We start from the raw sequence: 23159 nt of genomic DNA on the forward strand, positions 1-23159 counted from the left end.
AAAGCCCGCCCTGATGATTTCTTTGGTCTGAACAGTTTCTGTTCGGAGATATTCACTCCTCTATGGAGCAAGGCCAGACCGAACTGCCTGACCTAAACATTTTGTGGGCGGGGCTAAATTCGGCTGGCATCCAGGCTATTGTGACGTTCTTCTACCTGCTTAAATAGACCCTGCCTCCATTTCCCTTTCCGTCGTTAATTAAACACCCCACCCTTTTCGTTAAAAGTGAAAGTAAAAGTAAACATGGCAATCTCGTTTACTGCACTGTCACAATTTAAACTATTAAATAGCATAAATAGCCTGACAAGCCAGACCCACATCAAGATGTTTGGTCTGGAAATTCACCATTGACAGGGCTCAATCCGAGGGGCGGGATAAACGGTTGTCTTTCAAACTCCCTCTGCAGGATAGAGCTACAACCAACCAGAGCAATGAAGGTGAAGCGGAGCTAGTTGACAGATTAAACATTCGCCGTATCTGGTTGCCGAATGCATCTTCGTTCTTTGTTCTTTTCTCAGAGAAAAGCTTAATTCCAAGTCTTCCAGAGTCGCGGTCAAAGCTGATTCGAAAGACCGCCGTTCGCCAGTTTCTGTGTTTACTAGAAGCACCCAAACGCAACTCGGCTGTCGTCATTATGGCCCCGCCCACCGACTCTATACACGATGTGATTGGCCCGACAAGGGTTTGCCGTTTACAGCTCAGAAGGGTATTGAGAGTTGCTAGACGACACTCGCAGGCAGATTAGATTTGCTGCCGCTGCGTCTAGATTTCTAGGCTAGCATAAATAGGCTAATATGGGAATAAGGAAGTGACACTTGTATTTTAGATTCTTTAAAATATATTGTTGACATATACAATATATTACTTTTACTTTGTGCACTTTTCTGATTTGTGCACAAAAATAAACACACTGAACTTGGACAGATCTGGACCTGGGCTTATTGCACAAAACTAGAATAAGGGATTAAGCCAGGATATCTTGGTGATCTAAATGCAAAATTTAGTACACCACTGTCGTGTAAACGTACCCTGAAGGCACACTCGCACCAAGAACAATAACAATAACGAAAAATTGTTGTATATTAGTGGATGAATTGAGCCAGGATCACCAAAATATCCCGGCTTAATCCCTTATCCTAATTTTGTGCAATAGGCTCCTGGACTAACAGATTCAAACAGTTTTTTTTTTCAACTGCTTACACACATTTTCCAAAGGTTTCCTCTTTTTTTCAAAACTTAACACACAAATTCAAGAATTCCACACACAAGATGCAAAATGCCTCACATCTCTTTCAAAATGAAACAACACAGTCAAAATATCACAAACATATTTCAAAAGCAAACATTTGTCTTATGTTGTAAATACCTTTACCATAATGTTATATTTTTGATTATGTCATATACACACGGTTATTCAAAACCTAAAGCTCTTCTTTTAAAAGCTCACATGTACATGAATGAATGTAATTGGGAGAGAGCTGTTGAATATATAAAGTAAAAACAAAAGCAAAATTGAAACCAAACTTTTTATTTATGTTTTTATTTTTTTGCTCTTTGTGGTTGTAAATGTAGTATTAGTGTACACAGTTTGAAAAGAAAAAAAACACATCAAAAATATGTAGTGTTGTAGCATGTAGATAAAAGTGTGGCGTGATGGTGCAGGACACCATTTTGTGAAATTGCAGCACACATTGTAATATTTCCGCCATGTTGTCCAGGGACATTGACAATGGCCCTTTGTCCAATGACATTCCTTCCCCTTCTTCTGGTTTTACTTAGATTAAAGCCCACCTCATCCACATAAATTTATTCATGGACAATGGCATGGGCATCCATCTCCAAAACTCTCTGTAAAAGACAAATGAATCTGTAGATCAGTATATGCACAACCGAGTAGCCTGGTTTTGTAGGTGCAAGTCTGATATATTGGAGAAATGCATACATTCACAAAGTCATGTCGAAGATTCTTGACTCTGTCACAGTTCCTTTCAAAAGGGACCCTGTACAGCTGTTTCATTCTCATTTGATTTTTCTGGAGGACGCGGTGTATTGTTGAGGCACTCACAGCAGTTATGTTCGCAAAAATTGTGGCATCATTAAGGATATGGTTGCGTATTTCACGGATTGTAATAGCATTATTGGCCAAAACCAAATTCACAATAGCCGTCTCCTGCACTTCAGTGAACATGTGACCTCGCCCACCATGAACCCTTTGCCTTTCCACTCTGTAAAAGATTCAGGAACAGTAAGTGTGTACCATAAATTCTAACAATATATATAATATTTAACAATATGGTCAGATTGTCTTAAAGTTGGCTGTTTTATTTTACAGTTTGATACCTTACCACACTGTGACCAATGCAATGCACTGTAGAATGCAAGGGTACTACAGTAAAATATATTTATTATAGTATAGGCCTACTGTTTGTTATGGTAAAAAAGCTATTATGTGTACATTAGAACATGTGTACATTACATTATATTGTTACATACCTGTTCTCATTTCTAAAGGTTCGAATTATACCCGCCACAGTAAATCTACTCAAATTACGCTGGACTCTCAGTCCAGCCTCTCTCATTGTTACAGTTTTTTCTGAATGCTTAAGCGCTAATCTTGATTCTTGTAGCACAATTTCTAAAACTATTAATACGTATAGCAAAACCACTCACTGAGTTTGCAAAACTAAAAGCACAAACACTGCTTTGCACTCAGTTTGCAATTTTGTAACACACACATTGCAAAACCTTTAGGCACAAGTCACTGCACAACACTCTTTTTGCAGAACTTTAAACACAACTCACTACTTACACTCAATTATCAAATTTCCAACACACTCCAAGCAAAATTATACACATGTATGGCTTTCATTAACACTATTTTGCCAACTGTCTGGCACACTTTCACATGTGAAAACTGTTTTAGATAATTAGTTCACTTTGCAATCAGCCTAAGCACTCTAAATAAGCCACAGGTAAGCTGTCTGTGTGGAGTACAATGGAAGGAGCAGTAAGAGTGAGAAGAGTGAGAATCAGAGGAGGCCGAGGGAGAGGACGTGGAGGTGAAGAAAGAGGAGAAGGAGGAGGAAGAGGATGTGGAGGTGAAGAAGTAGGAGGAAGAGGAGGAGGAAGAGGACGTGGAGGTGAAGAAGTAGGAGGAAGAGGAGGAGGAAGAGGACGTGGAGGTGAAGAAGTAGGAGGAAGAGGAGGAGGAAGAGGACGTGGAGGTGAAGAAGTGAGAGGGTTAGAGGAAGTTAGAGAAAGAGGACAAGGAGGAGCAAGAAGAGGACGAGGAGGGGAAAGAGGAAGGGTAAGAAGAGTAAGAAATAGAATAACTGTTGACATCAGAGCTACAATAGTGGACCATGTCATCAACCATGGGATGACCCTGAGGGAAGCTGGCCAACGGGTTCAGCCTAATTTGAGCCGTTACACTGTGGCAAGCATCATTCGGACATTTCGAAATGAGAATCGATAAGTACTTTGTAGCACTGCCATACTCTAATGAGAAACACAACAGTACCATACATGTAAAAATACTGAAACTATTACTTTACAGAATTGCTAGACGTCCAGATGCTGGGGGCAGAGGAAGAATGTTCACTCCAGAGCAAGAGACCCATATAGTGAACATGGTGATTGCCAATAATGCAATAAGACTGCGTGAAATACAGCAGCGCATAATTGATAATGACACCATCTTTCAAAATATACACAGTGTAAGCATTTCTGCACTAAGTTGTGTACTTGCGCACCACAGATAAGAATGAAACAAATTTACAGAGTTCCTTTCGAGAGAAACACAGAACGAGTAAAGCAACTGCGATATGACTATGTGCAGGTAAGCTATAGTGTCATTGGTTCTGAATTTGGAAGTGCATACTGTAGTGCTGTGCATGGGCCTGATGTGTTGCATTTGTTCCTTCTTGTCCAGAGAGTGATGGAACTAGAAGCAGATGCCATGGGACATGAGCTACTTTTTGTAGATGAGGCCGGTTTTAACCTTAGTAAAACCAGGAGACGTGGCAAGAACATTATTGGACACCGTGCCATCATCAATGTCCCAGGACAACGTGGTGGTAACATAACCATCTGTGCAGCTATAAGCCAAAATGGTGTTGTTCACCATCATGCAACCATAGGCCCATACAACACTGCACACATTATTGCATCCCTGGACACCTTACATGACATGCTCACTGTTCAGCGACCAGAGCATACCCGATATGCCATCATATGGGACAATGTTAGTTTCCATAGGGCTGCTTTGGTCCTCAACTGGTTTACAGACCACCCATTCTTCATGGCACTCAACCTCCCTCCATACTCTTCATTCTTAAATCCCATCGAGGAGTTCTTCTCTGCCTGGCGCTGGAAAATGTACGACCGCCATCCTCATCAACAGGTAGCCCTTTTACGGGCAATGGAGAAGGCATGTGGAGATATTGACCAGGCATCATGTCAGGCCTGGATACGGCATTCAAGGAGATATTTTCCCCGGTGCCTTGGACTGGAGGATATCGCATGCGATGTGGACGGAATTTTGTGGCCGGACACAGAAAGACGACATGGTGTAGGCAGATAGTTTTTTTTTGTTTTTTGTGAAATTACTATTTTGTGTTCTGACTTTGTCTTGGTTTTGATGAGTGTGAATAAACACCAATACTTGAAGTTTGGATCCTTGTATGTTTACATGACACTATGACAAAAGTATGACCTCAAATTGACATCTGCACACAGAGAAAGCAAAAGCCAGATGTGTTTTGTGTTCATACCATCAGTGTGTAATTGGCACATTGTGTGCTTAGTAGATGATGGCTTGTGTTTACTGTTTGATACAAAAACACAATTTTTATGAAGGTGTGAAGAGTTTATCTAGCTGTGTTCGCTTTTGCAAGAGAACTACAATGTTTTGATAATTGGGTGAAAGGTTTTCTTATTTGTGTGTAGAGTTTTGCAAAAATAGCCAATAGTTACAAAAAATGTGCTTAAGCAATCAGAAAAAACTGTAAACCATGGTTTATCACATGATCGACTACTGTAGCCCTAATCTCATTTGAGACCACTCTTCTCGTTCCTTGTCCTCCTCCATTTCTGACTCGTCCTCTTCCTCCCCTTGCTCCCCTTCCAGCTCCTCTTAGTCAAACTCATCCTCTGGCTCTCCCTCCAACTCCTCTTACTCTGTCTGCATTGTTTGCATCCATTGTCCAAAAGCTATTACTTGACCTTTGGCCTATTTATAGGCCACTACTAAAGTTATGATTGGTTGTTGTTAAGTAAAGCAACAAGTGTTTGCACATGTGAGGAGGTGGTGTGAGGCACTGATGAATTAGTGTGGCATTTTGTTTGGTTGTGTTTATTAAAACCCTCTGGTGCTCCTCGTTTACGGGTTACATTGGTTGTCTTCCCGGTCATAAGTGACCGGACACCTAAAAATTAAACTTCCTCCACCCCAGTAAAACCAATGCAATTTATTTTTCTTCAATAATATTTTTTCTTTTTAATTTTGTATTTTGAGATGATTTGATGGTATTTTTTAATATTTATGCAATAAGTATTGTCTATTTTTGCCATTTAAAATTATAAAATATTTAAAAAAAAAAAACATTTTATTTAAAGAAAATTTTAATTGCAGGATTTTAGGTTAAAATAGAGACTAGGCCTTCAAAAAATAATAATAACTGAAGGCAGATTAGCGCCCTCTTTTGGAATTATTTAAGAAATTATGCAACCATGGGTGTAATCCACTAGAGGTCTCTATGGAGGGGCTTGTGAATTCCCAAGTTCACTTTTCAACACATTTAATATTTTTTTTAGCTGGATTTGAATAAATATATAAAAATAATCAAATACTATTTTTATATTATTACTTTTTTTTAGAAATGGTGATTTTTTTTCTGTGAATTTGGGTTTTTGCAGATTTCCCATTCATTTCCTATGGCAAGTGGGAGTATTTTTTTAACAACCACTTAGCATGCTCGAATCATGCCCTCATTTTTTTTGTGTGTTTACATACCTAATGTTAGAAAAGTCACCAAGTTTCATGTCATTCTGACGAAGATGTGATTTTTAATAATTCAAAATGTGGTTCATAGGTTCCGTTTTTCATGGGTGTGTGTGTGTATAAGTGTGCGTGTGTGCGTGTGTATGTGAGTGGATGTGTCAATATCACACTCCTGATGTTTTAGAGTGTCATCCCTATACTGCTGTGTACTTTTTTTCAGCATTGTGGCCGATTTGTAGATTGTACACACAAATATCCTACAAATATTTGTGTTTTTGCAGATTTCCCATTCATTTCCTATGGGGGTCATTTTTGACAGAAGAGCACAAGTGGAAGTAATTTTTTTATGACCACTTAGCATGCCCGAATAATGCCCTAATTTTTTTGTGTGTGTTTACATACCTAATGCTAGAAAAGTAACCAAGTTTTATAATTTTCAGATGAAGCTGTTATTTTTAACAATTCTAAATGTGGTTCATAGATTACATTTTTCATAGGTGTGTGTGTGTATAAGTGTGCGTGTGTGTGCGTGTGTGTGAGTGGATGTGTCAGTATCACACTCTTGATGTTTTAGAGTGTCACCCCTTTACTGCTGTGTACTTTTTTTCAGCATTGTGGCCGATTTGTAGATTGTACACACAAATATTCAGAGAATTTTTGTATTTTTGCCGATTTCCCATTCATTTCCTATGGTCGGTCATTTATGACCGAAGACAATGAACGTTACTCTTTTTTTAATGACCAATTAGCATGCTCGAATCATGACCCCATTTTTTTGTGTGTTTACATACCTAATGCTAAAAAAGTCACCAAGTTTCATATCATTCTGATGAAGCTGGGATTTTTAAAATTTTAAAACAGAAAATTTTTCGGTCAGAAATGACCGAAGAGCACCAGAGGGAAATCAAGAAACTTCCTGTCAGATTTTTGTGTCTTGCATAGAAAATTGTGTGTTGTATTTTGCAAAAAAGTGTTTAATGAAATTGAAAAGTGAGTAAAAGGCCAAAAATTAGTGAAAAAAATCACTAATTAGTCAAAAATTATGGTTTTGCAGATTTAGTGTGTGGTTCTGGTGTTTGAGTGTCAGGTTTTAAAAATTGTGTGACAAGTAACAATTTTGTGTGTAAGCAGTTGAAAAAAAATCTGTAAAAGGGTATGACCCAAAAATGTAATTTGGGTGAGGATGAGTACATTTTAATTCATGTGAGAACTATCCCTTTAAACCATTCCTGAATCACATTGAATATTCGATTGCTAATTTATTATTCTCTGGATTCTCTGAATTATTCTATTTTAAGAGCTCATCTTCATGAACTGCAGACACGTGCACAATCAAGTCAGATAGAGGAGCAAGAATCCAAAGTGCAAGTTTTGTTTTATTGTCTTATATTCTTATCCCAGCTTTTTTTTCCTTTTTTTTCTGTAGTGCGTTCATGTCACGTCTCCTTTAAATCTGTCAATACTTAAATTCTCTTAGTTTATGAGAGAAGAGAACCTTTTCTTGTGTTTAACTCCTCACTACCCCTACACTCCACTTCAAATACGTTCTGCATTATATCTAAAGCTATATAAATATATATAAAGATATTGTGTATGCCGTAGTATATTTGTGAAAAGGGGAGACAGAATTGTCACACTTTTTACTCCAATTAATATTTATGAATATCTATAATGAATAATCCATTGAACAATATTGTTTGGTTGCATTTTGCAATACCATTGACTGTACTTCCACTAACATTTAATAGTAGTACCCAAAAAAAGTTAACCTCATGTTATCTATGAAATAGAAAAGCAGACATCTTAATTAAATCAAATGCTCATTTGTTATTGTAACTCAGTTGTATTATAAATGTTATTTTGTGAGCACTTCGTGATGAACTGGACTGTGCAATTGAAGGTACTTTGAGCCTTTACTTCCAAATGACTTTCAGTTTCTATTTACTGGAAATGCAGCTTGTTCTTATTAACTTAATAAGCATTTCAGTAAGAGATTGATAGCTTGGGCTAAAGGTGTGTGTGAGTCACTTGAAGAACCTTTGACATCCATGGAACCATTATATTATGCAAAAGGTTCTTAAACTTGTTATGAACTTTTTGTATTTCTGTTTTCATAATATTTTGCAATAATATGCATGAGGGCATGTATGTGTATATGGTCTCATTTTTCATTATGCACACAAGTATCTGACAGATATAACTTGAAAAACTGAAAATAAATTGATGTAGCCGATATAATCCTTGAGGTGTGGACTTGATTTCAGTTGCTTTAGAGGTGCTGTATGTAAGCTTTTAACTGTACTAAAGCATAAAAATACCATCATATATTTTCAAATATTTAGGAAACATGCTGAGTTCACATACTCATTTCTCAGAAGAAGAAGAAAAAAAATGCTACAGCCAGTTATTATACTCTGAAGTCAGAATGTCTGTTTTTGTCTTGGTCAGTGCAATAACACATGTCGCCTGTAATAGTATTTTGATACCACAGGTTGCCAGTTGGTGGAAAACACGTAATGAAGCTATGGAGCCAGCAAACAAACTGGGTCAGAGATCGCAAATTCTACCCAACCTTAAGAGCCTCATAATTCATCTAAAATATCAAGTATGTAAGTCTTGGATTAGGACTCTGGAGTCTGGGACGGGTTCATATATCTGGATACTTCGTTTGCATGCTTTGTTAAAGGTTGTCTCCCATTTGCCTGGTCTCCCCTGCTTTCTAAAATCTATATAAACGAAAATATACACTGCCTTAGCAGACTTGATGGATTGTAGCTACCAATGTAATTGGTATTGATAATACTGTTTGTGTTAGACTTATTGTGTTATCAGTAAATAATCTGAAGATACATCCAAGTCTCCTAGTCTTCGCTTCTGAGAATTCCAACAACTTGTATATTCTGCTTCATGTATTCCTTTTTTTTTTTTTTTTTGTTTGTGTGTGTGGAAAAGTCTACAAGATTGGATTCAGAACGATCAAAAAATAGATGATCAGTCCATCAGCGTAGATTGAGTTCATCAGCACCCTTAAAAGCTTGCACAGTCCTATAGCTCATTCTGGGTTGACATTTCATTCAGGGCAGTTTTGATTTATACAATGTTTAATGTTGATGGTCACATTATTTTACATGCATCAAGCTTAAATGATATTGTTTGTTTCTGCTTCTTTCTTGGCTTTGTTTTGTACAGGAGATTCAGTTTTCTTTCAGAAGATGTGTAATAGCACCCGATAAAACAGTGAAAACACACAATTTCTGTCAGTGGCGGGGAAAGAGTTAAATGCCCATTTCAGGCCTGGAAAATTCATATAAATAAGTTCTCTTCTATAGAGAATCAGTTATTTTTACACTGTTGCAATAAAAATAAGCCCATAATCTGTTTCAAAATAAATCCTAATCAAGTAGTCATTAATTTACAGCCATGGAAATTCATTGTTTAATTTTTTTTGGAATCCTGTGTGATGTTTCCTCAGGTAAAATCAGTTTGATGGTGTTGTTTTCTTCTAATCAGCTGTCGTGAAGTAATAAAAATGAACCAATCTGCAAAGAAAGGAGAAATAAAAGCACAGCAGATAACTAAATAGAGCCTATTTCAAGCCATAGGGTGAGGATCAAACTGAAATTAAATTGGTTTTTCAGAGAAAATAATTTTTACCTCCACCAATCATTGTGTATAATCAATTTTAATGATTATACACAATAGATGATCACTAAAAAATGTGAGCACACATAAACAGAAATGCTCTTTTACTTTCCATTGAAACAATGACAATGTGTTTTTTAAAGTGAATCTGAAAGTTAGAGCTGCAAGTATAAATACAGCCTCAGATGAGAGCTGCCATCACAACATGCTTGCACATCCTATGAAGCACAAGACAGAACAGTATAGCCTATAGCAATTCTGTGATTCTTGTTATTACTCTGTATGGTTTAAACAACTGTGTGTTTCTTCAGTTTAGTGTGGTATTATTTGCCAAATTTATAAGGGGAAAAAAGGCACAAAGATCACAAATGGGAAATTCAGGATCAAAACCCGAGACATACTCACCAGGTAAGTACTGCAAACTTTGCATCTTTTAACTTTTTTAAAATTGATTTTAACTGTCCATGAATGCCAAATTCATCAAAGTTATCTATTTAACTAAATTAATTTACAATATTTAGAATCAAAGAACTGCATTTAATAGTATATTTTGAATACTGTAATAATACAATCTGTTAGAACATTGTATTATTATTATTGTATTACCAATCCTTGGTGAAGGATTGAACTCCCAAAGATTGTTACGTTGCAAGAATGGTTAGGTATGGGTGTGATTCTGAAACAAATAAATCGCAAATAACTACAGCGTTATAAAGAAAATTACCCATATAAGTGATCTAAATAACCATAAATACATGTATGTTATGTAAAGTTATAACAGATAAACAAAAGCACTGCAGTGTAAAGAAACGTGATTGGCGTTTCTTGATGGGGGGGGGGGGGGGGGGGGGTCACTTGTGCTTCCAAGATGGCAACTAAAATTAAGAGATTGACTGAAATTGCATTCTGAGCAGTCTAAATCCTCTCGTGTCCAGCTGTCTCTGGTGTTCTCGGAAGAGGAATTCCCAATGCTTAAATGTTTGAGTATTGCAGCAAATGCTTAAATGTATTGGTTGGTATTACAATATTTTAAGCAATTTTTCACGTTGAATTTTAAGCAATAATTCCTAAAAGTCTTTAGTTGGCGATGCTATAAAAGTTTTGTTTACCAATAACATTTTATTAAAATTATTAATTGATTTATATTTTTTTAGTTGTTGAACTTTAAAAACCAAGGCACTAATCAGTTAATTTACAATTTGCAATACATTACAATGAGTTGAAGAAACAAAATACAGCTGGTGAGTATTCAATTACTTATTTATTAGACAAATGCAACTTAAACCCTCTTAAAACATTGTTAGCTTGTTTGCAAAAATCTGCGGTATATTCGGCACAATTTGCAGCTTTAATAGCAATGTCTGTGTGATTTGTTCTAAAAGTATCCACAACTTTCCCGAACTCTGACCTTTCCCATGATCGCTATGGCAACGTAGAACACGCCGGTAACGAACTTCCGGTTTACATTAGTCTGTACTGTTATCAGCTAAACGCTTGGTTGTATTATGAGGATTCAGGAGTAGACTTTTACAACAACGCTTCAGGCAAAATGATCAAATGTCCCAGATGGTCGCATGGATCTGACTATCTTACAAGAACTTACTAATATCTGTAGCACTAAGCGATTCACCTGAGTTATGCGGTACACACATTTTGACACTGTGTGGTAGGCTTGGCTGTTCCTATGAACCACGCGAGAGTTACCTTCCGTCCATGCACCTGTAAATCGATTTTATGTTATTATAAATAAAGGTTTATTTGTTTCTAGTTATTTATTTTGTTAGATATTTCCACTTTGCGGGAGTCCCGCAAAATAATTTTATTTTCCCGCGACACGCACACAATAATATCTTGCCGCCCACATCCGCATTCACCATCAAATATGATCCCGCGCCGCACTCGGTTGTGCTGGGTCCCGCGGGAATGTGTGTCGCTATAGTATACACATTCAATCTGTAAATTATTGAAAACAATAAACATACTATAGAGGGTATGCATTGACATCACTGTTTCCCACCGGAACACCAGACACAGTTATTTATTGCAAAAACGGACCAGAAACAGTATAGAAGTATTAACTCATGTTGCATTCCAAGTCTTCTGAAGTCATACGATATCTTCATGAAGTTGATCTTAATGTTTTAATCGTTGAAATGATGATCGCGCTCCACACACGCACTCGTTCATATTTCTCATTTAAAGGGTTACTTCAGCGATTAGCATATGGCTTTGTATCAGTAGAAACCCTGGAGTATATTCAAATGATTGTGCCCCCCCCCCCATTTTTAAAAAACTATTCGAATATATATTCTAATTTAGAATATTCGTTGACAGCCCTAGTGTATACACACTATACTTTCCATGTCCAGAAAGGGAATAAAAACATCATCAAAGTAGTCCATATGTGACATCAGTTGGTTAATTAGAATCTCTTGAAGCACCGAAAATACATTTTGGTCCAAAAATAACAAAAACTACGGCTTTATTCAGCATTGTCTTCTCTTCCTTGTGTATGTTCAATCCTCAAATAAAGATTCAAACGGTTGTGAATCTGTGTATTGATTCATGATTCGGATCGTGTGCCAAACTGCTGAAATCCACCACAAACTCTATGTGCGCTGCCATCTTGCCTGCCGCCATTACTGCGTGCCTGCGAAGTGTGACAGTATGACACTTGCCGGTGTCCTCTGATGACATTTCAATGAAAGCGGATCCTGTTCATGAAATAAAATATCTGGTGAAAGGGGTAATTTATTGAAGACATGATGTATTAATGTAAAAATGTGTTAGCCCAATGTAATGTAATTAAGACGTAGTATGAATTGATGACAACAATGAAACTGAACACTGTCATAACTAGCTGTGTTGCCAATATTAGGGCTCTGTAATTTCCGCGATCACGGAATTTTAACAATTAATTTGAATTAATGTACCTGAAGTAACAAACAGTTATGAGGACTTATGCAGCAATTAGAGCAGCACGCGGCAGTAATGCACGATGCGCTGTGAATGATAAGTTGAACGTAAAGAAAAACACATTAAGAAAGAAAATAATTAAAACATACGTGTCCATTTCAAATGGACTTAAAGTCACAATTACACAAATAACTTGTTTGTAAAAAAATAAATTAATTTTTTTTCTCTTTTGTTACTGACACATTATGGTACAAGTTAACTGCCTGTGAAAACCTCACGACACTTTTTAACGTGATGAGCTCATCTGCGATGGTATGCAGTACCTGGACAATCCATGCGGAGCTCATGCCCTATAGTTTAGTAATAATGGCGGCGCTGCTTTACTTCTGTGTTTCGCCGGATTTGTGTATGGAGTTGTTTGGTATGACATTAGACCCTGGATGTCTAATTCGCCAGTGGTTCCATCAATGCTTTACCAATAAAAACAAAAATCAAAAAAAAAAAAAAGTCAGTTTTGCTTATGGTTGAACCAAATCATCAAAAGTCAGCAGCAAGTACATTGGTCAATAAAGTGATATTAAATGCATTAAAAAAAAAAAAAAAAATTAACATTTAATTACTGGAGGTTTGCATAGTATTCTTATTTTGCATTTCACTGATTTTAATCATTTTCAGGAATAGGCTATTGAATCTTTTGTGTGCAAGCGAGATGAGTAAATGCATGTTTGTCTAGAACTACAATAACCATCATGTTTCCACACAATGCCTCTGCACTTATGCTGCCTTCACGTGCTATCGGACATTTGATCATTCCCATTTCTGAAGTCGTGCTTACGAGCTTATCCCATTCAAATTTTGAAATGGGAGGGCATTCGTGTGTAATTTTTACCTAAGAAACTCGTATTTATGATAATTCCGAGAGCATGTGAATGCAACATTACTCAGAATTTCTCAGTCGATTAATGGGAAAACAAAGTAACTTGCATTACCTATTTGGAAAAGTAACTCAGACATTTTGTTGTAAATTTAAAAGTAATGTGTTACTTTACTAGGTAGGCTACTTGAAAAAAGTAATCTGATTACATAACTCCAGTTACTGCACTGAGCCGCTCAAACTACCCACAAATGGAGAATTGACTTAATGAGTGCTGTAAAAGAAGCTTTGATCCTGATTTTTAGCAGCAACGATTTTGCAATATTTTATATTTTGTTGGTTTTCAAATTAACACAGCGCAATTAACACAGCGCGCAATTTCTGTTTGAGCCGTAATACATAATATATATTTTTTTACTTTATGCCATCACAACTCACCCTTAAAACCCTCCTCTCTCCCATATTTAAATATAATACAAACAATTGATGCATTTTCAGAGAAAGATACTACCAATTTATTGTTTATTGTTTTATTAACTGAATTATTTATATGACTTTTTTTTCAATAGAACTGGAGAAACCATGGAGGACATTTGACTGGGGGTAAGCTATAAATGTTCATAATGCAGAAAAAAGTGAATTTATATTTCTTATTTCTATATGTAGGCTATGTCCACGCTAGCAGTGCAATTTTTTTTATCTTAATGTAAAAAGTGACAATGGCAATGAAACTTATTTTAACATAGCATAAATATTTGATATATATTTGATATAAAGAATAAAAAAGTGTGATTAATCTAGTCTTTTTTTTAACAATTAACAGCACCATATAATTATATATTATTGGAAAAAGATTTCATAAAATAAAGCATGTGTCATCAAAGATGCTAAACTTAGTGAGGGTGCCAGACTTGACCTAAAACCAGGGCAGTGTTCAGCCCCCAAAAAACATTGCAATACTTTTTTTTTTTTTTTTTTTTTAAACAGAAACAGTGGTGCGTTGAACACCCTGTTCTGATGACGCAAGAGTTGCAACTATGGCAGCTGAGAAGGCGATACTTTGTGTTCTTTTTGAAGAATATTTCGAAGCCTGATGAAATCGGTATAAATACAGAGCTGCAGTGGACACATTTGTAAACAACTTTACTTGGACCCCTTTGTGCACAGCTGAAACAAACATAACTAACCAGGGTTACTATGATGACAAACAAGTGGCGGGAAACTAAGACAAAGGAACATGTGACAGGATGAAAACAACTGAAAGATCAACAAACAGACAGACGTGTCATGCGCTTGCATGCTAGTAGTAAACACAGAAGCTGGCAAATGGCGGTCTTTCGACCGCGACTCTGGAAGACTTGGAGTTAAGCTTTTCTTTGAGAAAAGAACAAAGTTTTGCCGACCGGATACGGCGAAAGTTTAATCATCAACGAGCTCTGCTTCACCTTCGTTGCTCTAGTTGGTTGTAGCGCTATCCTATCGCATGCAGAGGGAGTTTGAAAGACAACCGTTTATCCCGCCCCTTGGATTGAGCCCTGTCAATGGTGTGTTTCCAGACCAAACATCTTGATGTGGGTCTAGCTTGTCAGGCTAGCTGTCTGTAACTTGGTCCGGTAATCTGTAACAGTTTGTTGCAAAGGAATAGGCAGTAGACTCAGGAGATCCAAATATAAACATAAACTTTAATGCAATCTCTCAGGAACATGGCATATTTGATATAAAACAGTTCAATGCTTTTATGTGTAAGATGTCCCTTATCCATTAGGTGGCGACCAAGTGCTTGCTAAGAGTTGAGTTGCAGTGTTAAAGCAACTAAAGTAGTGCAGTCTGGTACTCATGATAAGTCGTCAATGTTGCATGTGTGTTCCACCAAAGCTCTGATGTTAATAAAGCGCACACAATAAATAATGATGTTGATTTATTGAAACATCACATTGTGTCAGAAGTGGAGAGAGATTATCACCATGGCAATGTTTCAGCCCCCAGACAGTTTTGATTTTGGTCACCCTGAATGGCATCAGAGATTTCACCGCTACAGGATAGCCACCAAACTGGACAAAGTAGAAGCTGAAGTCCAGGTCTGTACACTGCTTTATTCGATGGGAAAAGAAGCTGAACATGTATATCAGACATTTACGTTCGGTGAGGAAGAAAGAGAGGACTATGACACGGTAATCAGTAAGCTCGATGACTACTTTGCAGCCAAAGTTAACATCATTCACGACCGTGCACGATTCTAGATGAGGGCTCAAAAGCCAGGTGAAAGGCTGAGGAATATATCTGTAGCCTCCACAAGCTAGCGAACACATGTGGAACACATGCTAAAGACAAAAATATTCGCAACAGACTAGTGATTGGGATTATGGATTGAAAACTGTCAGAAAAGCTTTAGTTACTGCCCGACTTGACTCTCAGAAACGCTGTAGAGCTTGTGAGGCAGTCGGAACAAGTCCGTGGCCATGTTAATGAACAGGCTGCCAGTGTTAGTGCTCAAATCAGCGAGGTGGCCGGCACCAGAAAAAAACCTCACTATATTGAGAGAGGCAGACAGCACCGTGGCTCGAAAGTAAATCAGACAGAGCATGTTAACTAGTGAAAATGCAAAAGATGTGGAAGAAATCATGGAAAAGGGGAAATTTGTCCAGCAAAAAGTGCTGAGTGCCGCAAATGCAGGAAAAGGGGTCATTTTGCTGCAGTTTGTAGAACCCAAGGTGCTCTGAAAAATTCTCAAGGTTCCTGTATGGATTGGAAAGTTTCATCCTGCAAACCGACCACTGGTTCCATTGATCAATGCCAAAGATCTAGATACAGTTCCCTTGAGATGTCAAAGGCTGTTACTCCGGATAATCCTGTTGCACAATATGTACTAGGGAAACAACTGGTGGTTGCTGATGCACTTTCACGACACCCTCAGTCAACGATCTCTTCAGTGGTCTCAGAATTAGTGCAAGAAGTGGAAGCTTATGAGAATGCAGTGAGTGGTGCATGGCTTATCTCTCCCACAAAGCTGGAAACTGTGAAAAGAGAGACAGAGATGGATTTCGAGCGACAAATGGCCAGGCAGTATGTGACCAATGGCTGGCCCAGGTATGCTGCTAATGTGCCACAAGCCATTAAATCATACTACAGTGCACGCCATCACTTGTCAATTTTCCAGGACCTTGTGCTTTATGATGACAGAATCCTAATTCCCCAAAATATGAGGTCTGAAATACTACAAAGACTGCACAGTGGTCACCAAGGCATTGTGAAATGTAGAGAGAGCCAGATGTAGTGTGTGGTGGCCAGGCTTAAGTAAGGAAATCCAGCAATTAGTTAACAGCTGCAAGGATTGTCTGGAATCAAGACCTACCCAGAAGAAAGAACCACTTCTAACCATTCCACTGCCCGATCGTCCTTGGGAGAGGATTGGTGCTGATATCTGTGAAGTGAACAAGCAGCATTACTTGGTAGTCGTTGACTATTTTTCAAGATACATTGACATAGCTCATCTTCAGGACTTGTCAGGTGAAACAACACGTGCTTGCTTAAAGAACATGTTTGCACAACGGGGCTGTCCCAATGTTCTCGTTACCGATAATGGACCACAGTTTAGTGGAAGTGCTTTCAAAGACTTTGCGAGAGACTATGATTTTCAGCACATTACTTCGAGCCCTTATTATGCCCAGTCAAATGGAGAGGCTGAAAGGGCAGTACAAACAGCTAAAAAGATTCTGAAACAGTCTGACCCATTTACAGCTTTGATGAGCTACAGAGCAACACCTCTTCAAGCTACAGGTGTAAGTCCCGCACAGCTCATGATGGGTAGACAAATAAGAACTACAGTTCCCACATTAGAGCCGCACCTGAAACCTGAATGGCCTGATCTTCGACAAGTTAGAAAGGCTGACCAAAAAGCAAAAAGGAGCTATAGAAAGCATTACAACAAAAGAAACAGTTCCAGAAAATTACCAGAGATCCCTCTTGGAACTTCTGTTGAGGTCAATCTGGATGTTGAAAGAGGGTGGACAAGATCCAGTACTATTCTCAGAAAGTGTGAGACACCACAGTTGTACCTTATCCAATCTAAAACTGGAGTAATCAGGCGAAATCGACGACACCTAATGCCCACAGTCAGTGACAATAAACCATCATATACTTCAGTTCAACAGACACAGGAAACTGAGGGTCAAGGTCAGGATCAACTTGCGGCTTCTATGCCTGATAATGCCACACACGTTTCAGTGCAGGTTGATCAACCAGTAACTGATCTATCTGAATCCGATTTCAGTCACACAACAATCATTTTACCAAAATGGGTGATAAGATCTGGACGAATTGTCACAGCTCCACAGAGATATAAGGATTTTGTGTGGAAAAAAAAGAAAAAAGAAAAAAAAAGAAAAAAATGTTGTGAAAAAAATAGTTGTTTCCAACTACAGTAATTTTATGGTTCAACGTTACATATGTTAAATAACTCATAAGGAAGGGTGATGTGATATAAAACAGTTCAATGTTTTTATGTGTGTCCCTTATCCATTGGGTGGCGACCAAGTGCTTGCTAAGAGTTGAGTTGCAGTGTTAAAGCAACTAAGGTCCCGTCCACACGAAGCCAGAGCTTTCCCAATCTAATCTTTTTTTCCCATCGTTTCAAGAAATGTCTGCGTCCACACGAGATTACTGAAACCAACTAAAAACGATGTAGTTTGCATGCCAGGCAGTGTGTGGCGCTGTAATTCTGCCACAGAAATACACTAAAAACGGAGAAGAAGAGTTGTGGCTAGAAGGGGTATAGAGGGAATGCATCGACGTCAATTTCCCGCCGGAACACGCCCCATCAGCCGGGGCTGAGTGGCAGAAGAGCTGCTGCGTGACCGCAGCTAATAGAGGAAAACGCGAGTATAGCAAACAATTATCTGTTTAAACTAAAGGTTGGGCTCGATATAGTGGTCCTTACAACTTACTACAGATTCAGTGATCCATGGATAATGACATGCAGCCAGGAATCAACATTTTTATGGGCCTGATTTTGATTATTATTTATCAGACATCACATTTTTCGAGTGAATCCCGCTTGTGTATTGGATCATCCTCTGTGGATGGGTCAGTGTATTGAAGCGTGTATGTGGCCGCTTGTCACGAATGGAAAACAAAAGTTTTATTCAAATTCTGAATATATTATAGACCTATTAATAAAAAATAAATAATAATTATATTGCCCAGACATCGTGCAAAGAGTGCTCCCTTTATAATCACTAAAAGCTGTCACTCATTCAATAAACGCAATCTCATAGATTTCCACAGTGAAGCTGGTATACAATGAATCTCTTATTTTCATGATGTCTGCACTTACAGAGACGCGCGTGTTAACTGAACTCAGCACCCGGACAAACAGTCAAGCGGTGAGTGGATTCCAAGTTCAACACCTGTGATTGGCCAACTGCGTTGTAGATATCTACAAACATGTCTGTGATTGGCAACATTCGAGGCGAAAACACGTTGGAAATGTAATCATTTCACGAGTGCAAATACAGATACACACTGGGTCAATTGCTAGCTCCTTTTCGCTAATAATATGCTATTATTACGAATTCCTACGGAGGATTACAGATCCTAGACAAGCAGTTATGGGCAGCATTTCCCTCTTAAAGCACAGAAGCAGCAGCAGGTTGGTGGTTTGAGTGAGAAAATTGAACGCTATTATCAAGTCCGTCTCAAGCTCGGAACAGCGATGTCCATTGGGTCCGTGGACAAGCCTCCCCCTACCCCTCTTCTGGCGCCGGGCCTGGTTTAGTTTTCGCTGTATTCACACTGTAAACCAGTGCTGCCTCTCAGTCTTTCTGCCACTCAGTGGGGCGTAATCACAGTCGCTCCAGCTGACGGTGACATCACGTGCATTCCCTCTATAGCATTGGTCGGAGGTGAGGCAAAATTTCACAATAAAATAACAATAAATACATTTGCTACTTAACAGATGTGTTTTATTGATGCCTTCACCTACCCCAACCCAATCCATACCCTTACAATAATGTAGATACGGTAATTAAATGACGCGGTATTGATGTGCGCATGCTCAGTGCCCATAGATGTATCCCTTAACTCTTTCACCGTGCTGGACATAGTGTGATGACATCACCGTTTCAGAAAAAAATACTTATTCGCTGTACACACGAAAACGGAAGATTGCCGTTTTCAGATTTATCCACTTTGGGACCCGGTTTCAAAAAATATCGGATTTATGCTTCTAAAATGCCGGATCTGTGTGGACGAAACGCTGATACGGTACAAAATTTATACGAATACAGCTAAACGCGTCTCCGTGTGGACGGGGCCTAAAGTAGTGCAGTCTGGTTCAGGATGAGTCGTCAATGTTGCATGTGTGTTCCACCAAAGCTCTGATGTTAATAAAGCGCACGCGATAAAGAATGATGTCGATTTATTGAAACATCACAGCATACAGACACAGAAAAACTTACTCAACCATAATGGTTACCGGACAAAGAATGAATGAAATGAGAAGAACTAAAATTGCAAACTGAAACATGATAATTAACTGAATACAGCTGAACGGAACGAGGGTTACTATGGTGACAAACAAGTGGTGGGAAACTAAGGGTGCGTCTCAATCAGCTCCCTAGTTCAGTTATCAGAGCAATGATCAGGGAGTCAGCCCATTGACTTATGTCCTGATCAGTGCCCTGACTAGTGAACTAGGGAGCTGACTGAGACGCAGGGTAAGACAAAGGACCGTGACAGGATGAAAACGGACCCACTTTATATTAGGTGGCCTTAACTACTATGTACTAACATTTTAATTAATTATTTGATACAATGCACTTATAGTGTGCATACATGTTTTTACATTGCACTTACATTTTAAAAATACCTGCATGTAATTACATCTGTAATTAATTTCTGTAGTTACATTTGTAATGGCTGACCCACACCACCACAAAAACTGACCCACACCACCACACCTGTCCCTAACTCTACCCTTAAACTTAGTCACACCACCACAACTGTCCCTAACTCTACCCATATCCCACCTCAATATCAGCAAAGGTGTTTTGCAATACAATTTGAACACAGTAAGTACATTGTAGTTATTTTTTGATGTAAGTGCATAGTACTTAAGGCCACCTAATATAAAGTGGGGCCACTCATTAACACTGATTGTTCATTTAACCCGATTAACTTGATTTTACCTTGATTAATGGTGTGGGACCGATGCACAAGGTTAGATCAAGTAAATCCCACTCACTTTCTTTTCAGTTTAACATGATTTTGACATGCTATTTTTCTTTTTTCAGCAAATGGCAGCAGTTTGGCAAACATAGTGATAAATTCTCATATTTTCTTTGTTTTAACTGTTTCAAACTAATGTAAATTGTAGTTTAGTAGTGAAGTTCCAAAAGTTGTCATACTTGCTTATACAAACAGTGGTGAAAAGATCTAGCATTATATGATTTTATTAAAGTGTAGTGAGGTAATGCTATTCCAAATAAGACTCCATTGTGCCACATATAACAAATCTGCTTTAAGTGAAGATTTGTTAAATTATGTTTTGATTTGACAGACAAAAAGAAGCTCTAAAAAAAAAGCTGGAAAACTTCCCCCTGAGTCATCCAGATGTAAAGAACATCAAGATCCTGGTAGCTGGACAAATTGGAGCAGGAAAGTCCAGCTTTATTAACTCTGTCGATAGTGTCTTTCAAAGAAGGATCTCCTCTAGAGCGCTGGTTGAAACATCTGCTGGTGACAGTCATAGTTTCACAAAAAATGTAGGTATTTGTCAACTATACAGAAGTTGAAAGTTTTGTAAAAGACATGTAATTTGACCCAATATGCTTCTATATGGTCTTCATTTGTAGCTCGAAGGATTCCCCATCAGAAGTGGGACAAAAACGTTGCCCATCGTCTTCAAGGACATAATGGGCTTAGAAGCTGATGCATTGGCTGGGGCACAAACAGAGGACATCATCAATGCTATTTTTGGCCATGTGAAAAACGGCTATAAAGTAATAAACCACTACATTAACATTTTAACATAAAGTTTGTATGCATTAGGTTTGACATTAAACATATTTTGTTGAATTTCTAATCTTAGTTCAATGAGGAGCAGGCACTCACTCACAAGGATGAACTTTACACCAGGGACCCTGCCCTCTCAGATCAGGCGTTCTGTCTGGTTTACGTCATAGCTGCAGATAAAGTCGGATACACAGATAACAGACTTTTTGACAAGTTAAAGATCATCCGCCGGAGAATCAGTAATAAAGGTAAAACTGATCCCTGAATGTTTTATTTTCATTAATGTTTACGTACATTACATAGGAGAAAGTGGGTATAAAGTGGGTTGGGTTTGTGTGTTTTTTTCAATGCAGTGGACAAAATACAGATACAGGCTGCATTTTAATGCCAAGTGCAAACAGGGCATGTTTCAAGGCTCAACTTTTCAGTTTGATTATTTATATGACCCAGACAATGTATGTGGGTTAGTTATGTATATATATATACAAATTGCCACAAATGCTCAATTTTTTTGAGGAAAAAATAAAACTTGTTATAAAACTTTTACATTGCCTCTGCATTTGCTGTAGGGATTCCTCAAGTGATTGTCATGACCAAAGTGGATGAAGCATGTCCGCTGGTCAACAAGGATCTAAGGAAAATCTACACTAGCAAGAAGATCAAAGAGAAGGTATGTGATATCATCCAATGACTTACATATTATAATTTTACATATTGCAAGTATTTGTCCATGTTGATCTTATTATATCTAATAGCAACATCTAATTTTCTGACCTAACATTCTGTTCCTGTCCAGATGGATTTTTGCAGTCTCAAAATTGGCTTGCCATTGTCAAACATCTTCCCAGTGAAGAACTACCATGATGAGATTGACACAAAGGATGATGTTGATGTTCTGATACTAAAGGCACTTGAACAGATTGTTCAGATTGCAAATGATAAATTGGTGGACATTCAAAGTGACTGACAAAATATGTCAATACGACTTAAAGTTCAAAATGTAATTGGTGTTTAACTCCTTACTACCCCGTCACTTCACTTCAAATACATTCTGTATTATATCTATATAAAGATTGATTATAAATTGATGTAGCCTGTGTTTCAGTTGCTTTAATGAGCTGTATAAGCTTTGATTGTACTAAAGCATAAAATACCATAATATATTTGCAGATATTTAGGAAACATGCGGAGTTCATGTTGTGTCTACAGTGTAATTCCTTATGCTGCCTCTTGAGATGCTGCATAGTAGGCATGAGGAAAAGTTAGCGTAGATGAGAAGAAGAGTGTTGGAGTTGGTGTGAACATGTGAAGTTACTGTTCAGAATAACAGAAAACAATCTCCAAAGATGGTGTCGTGCTTACTTACTACCAGCAGATCTAACAGTTCACATACTCGTTCCTCAGAAAAACAATGCTACAGCCAGTTAATCTACACTGAAATGTGTGTTCACTGTAAACATTCCTTTTTTATTCCTTTTTTGGCAAAGAGAACAACCAGGTTGGATTCAGAACAATTATCAAAACGAGATGATGCACAGTCCTATAGCTCATCCTGGGTTGACATTTCATTCAGTAACATTTGGTAACCTCCAGTTATATTATAATGATATATACAGATGATCACACATAATCAGTGCACATTGTGCACTGTAAAAAAAAAAAAAATGTTGTTTTTTGTTGTTTTAACTTAAAAAAGTAAGTTACCTGGTTGCCTTA

The 23159-nt window shown here is 37.9% G+C and overlaps 1 protein-coding gene across 1 annotated transcript; it reads left to right on the forward strand.

Moving 5' to 3' along the window:
- Positions 1 to 9996: 9996 nt before the first annotated feature.
- LOC137074147 (interferon-induced protein 44-like) lies at positions 9997 to 22531 on the forward strand. The gene is made up of 7 exons (XM_067442839.1): positions 9997 to 10051; positions 14003 to 14036; positions 20989 to 21193; positions 21284 to 21430; positions 21520 to 21691; positions 22013 to 22113; positions 22240 to 22531. The coding sequence occupies exons 1-7, from the start codon at positions 10012 to 10014 to the stop codon at positions 22408 to 22410; spliced, it is 870 nt and encodes a 289-aa protein (XP_067298940.1). The 5' UTR covers positions 9997 to 10011; the 3' UTR covers positions 22411 to 22531.
- Positions 22532 to 23159: the final 628 nt, after the last annotated feature.

Source organism: Pseudorasbora parva, chromosome 4 (genome assembly GCF_024679245.1).
Source record: "Pseudorasbora parva isolate DD20220531a chromosome 4, ASM2467924v1, whole genome shotgun sequence".
In the NCBI taxonomy this organism is placed as follows: Eukaryota; Metazoa; Chordata; class Actinopteri; order Cypriniformes; family Gobionidae; genus Pseudorasbora; species Pseudorasbora parva.

What these genes read in the sequence shown, in the direction of transcription:
- LOC137074147 (XM_067442839.1), top strand. Translation starts at nt 10,012, where the DNA reads ATGGGAAATTCAGGATCAAAACCCGAGACATACTCACCAG. An exon ending in ATGTGAAAAACGGCTATAAA is followed by an intron (nt 21,431 to 21,519) that starts GTAATAAACCAC and finishes TTCTAATCTTAG; the next exon opens with TTCAATGAGGAGCAGGCACT. An exon ending in GCAAGAAGATCAAAGAGAAG is followed by an intron (nt 22,114 to 22,239) that starts GTATGTGATATC and finishes GTTCCTGTCCAG; the next exon opens with ATGGATTTTTGCAGTCTCAA.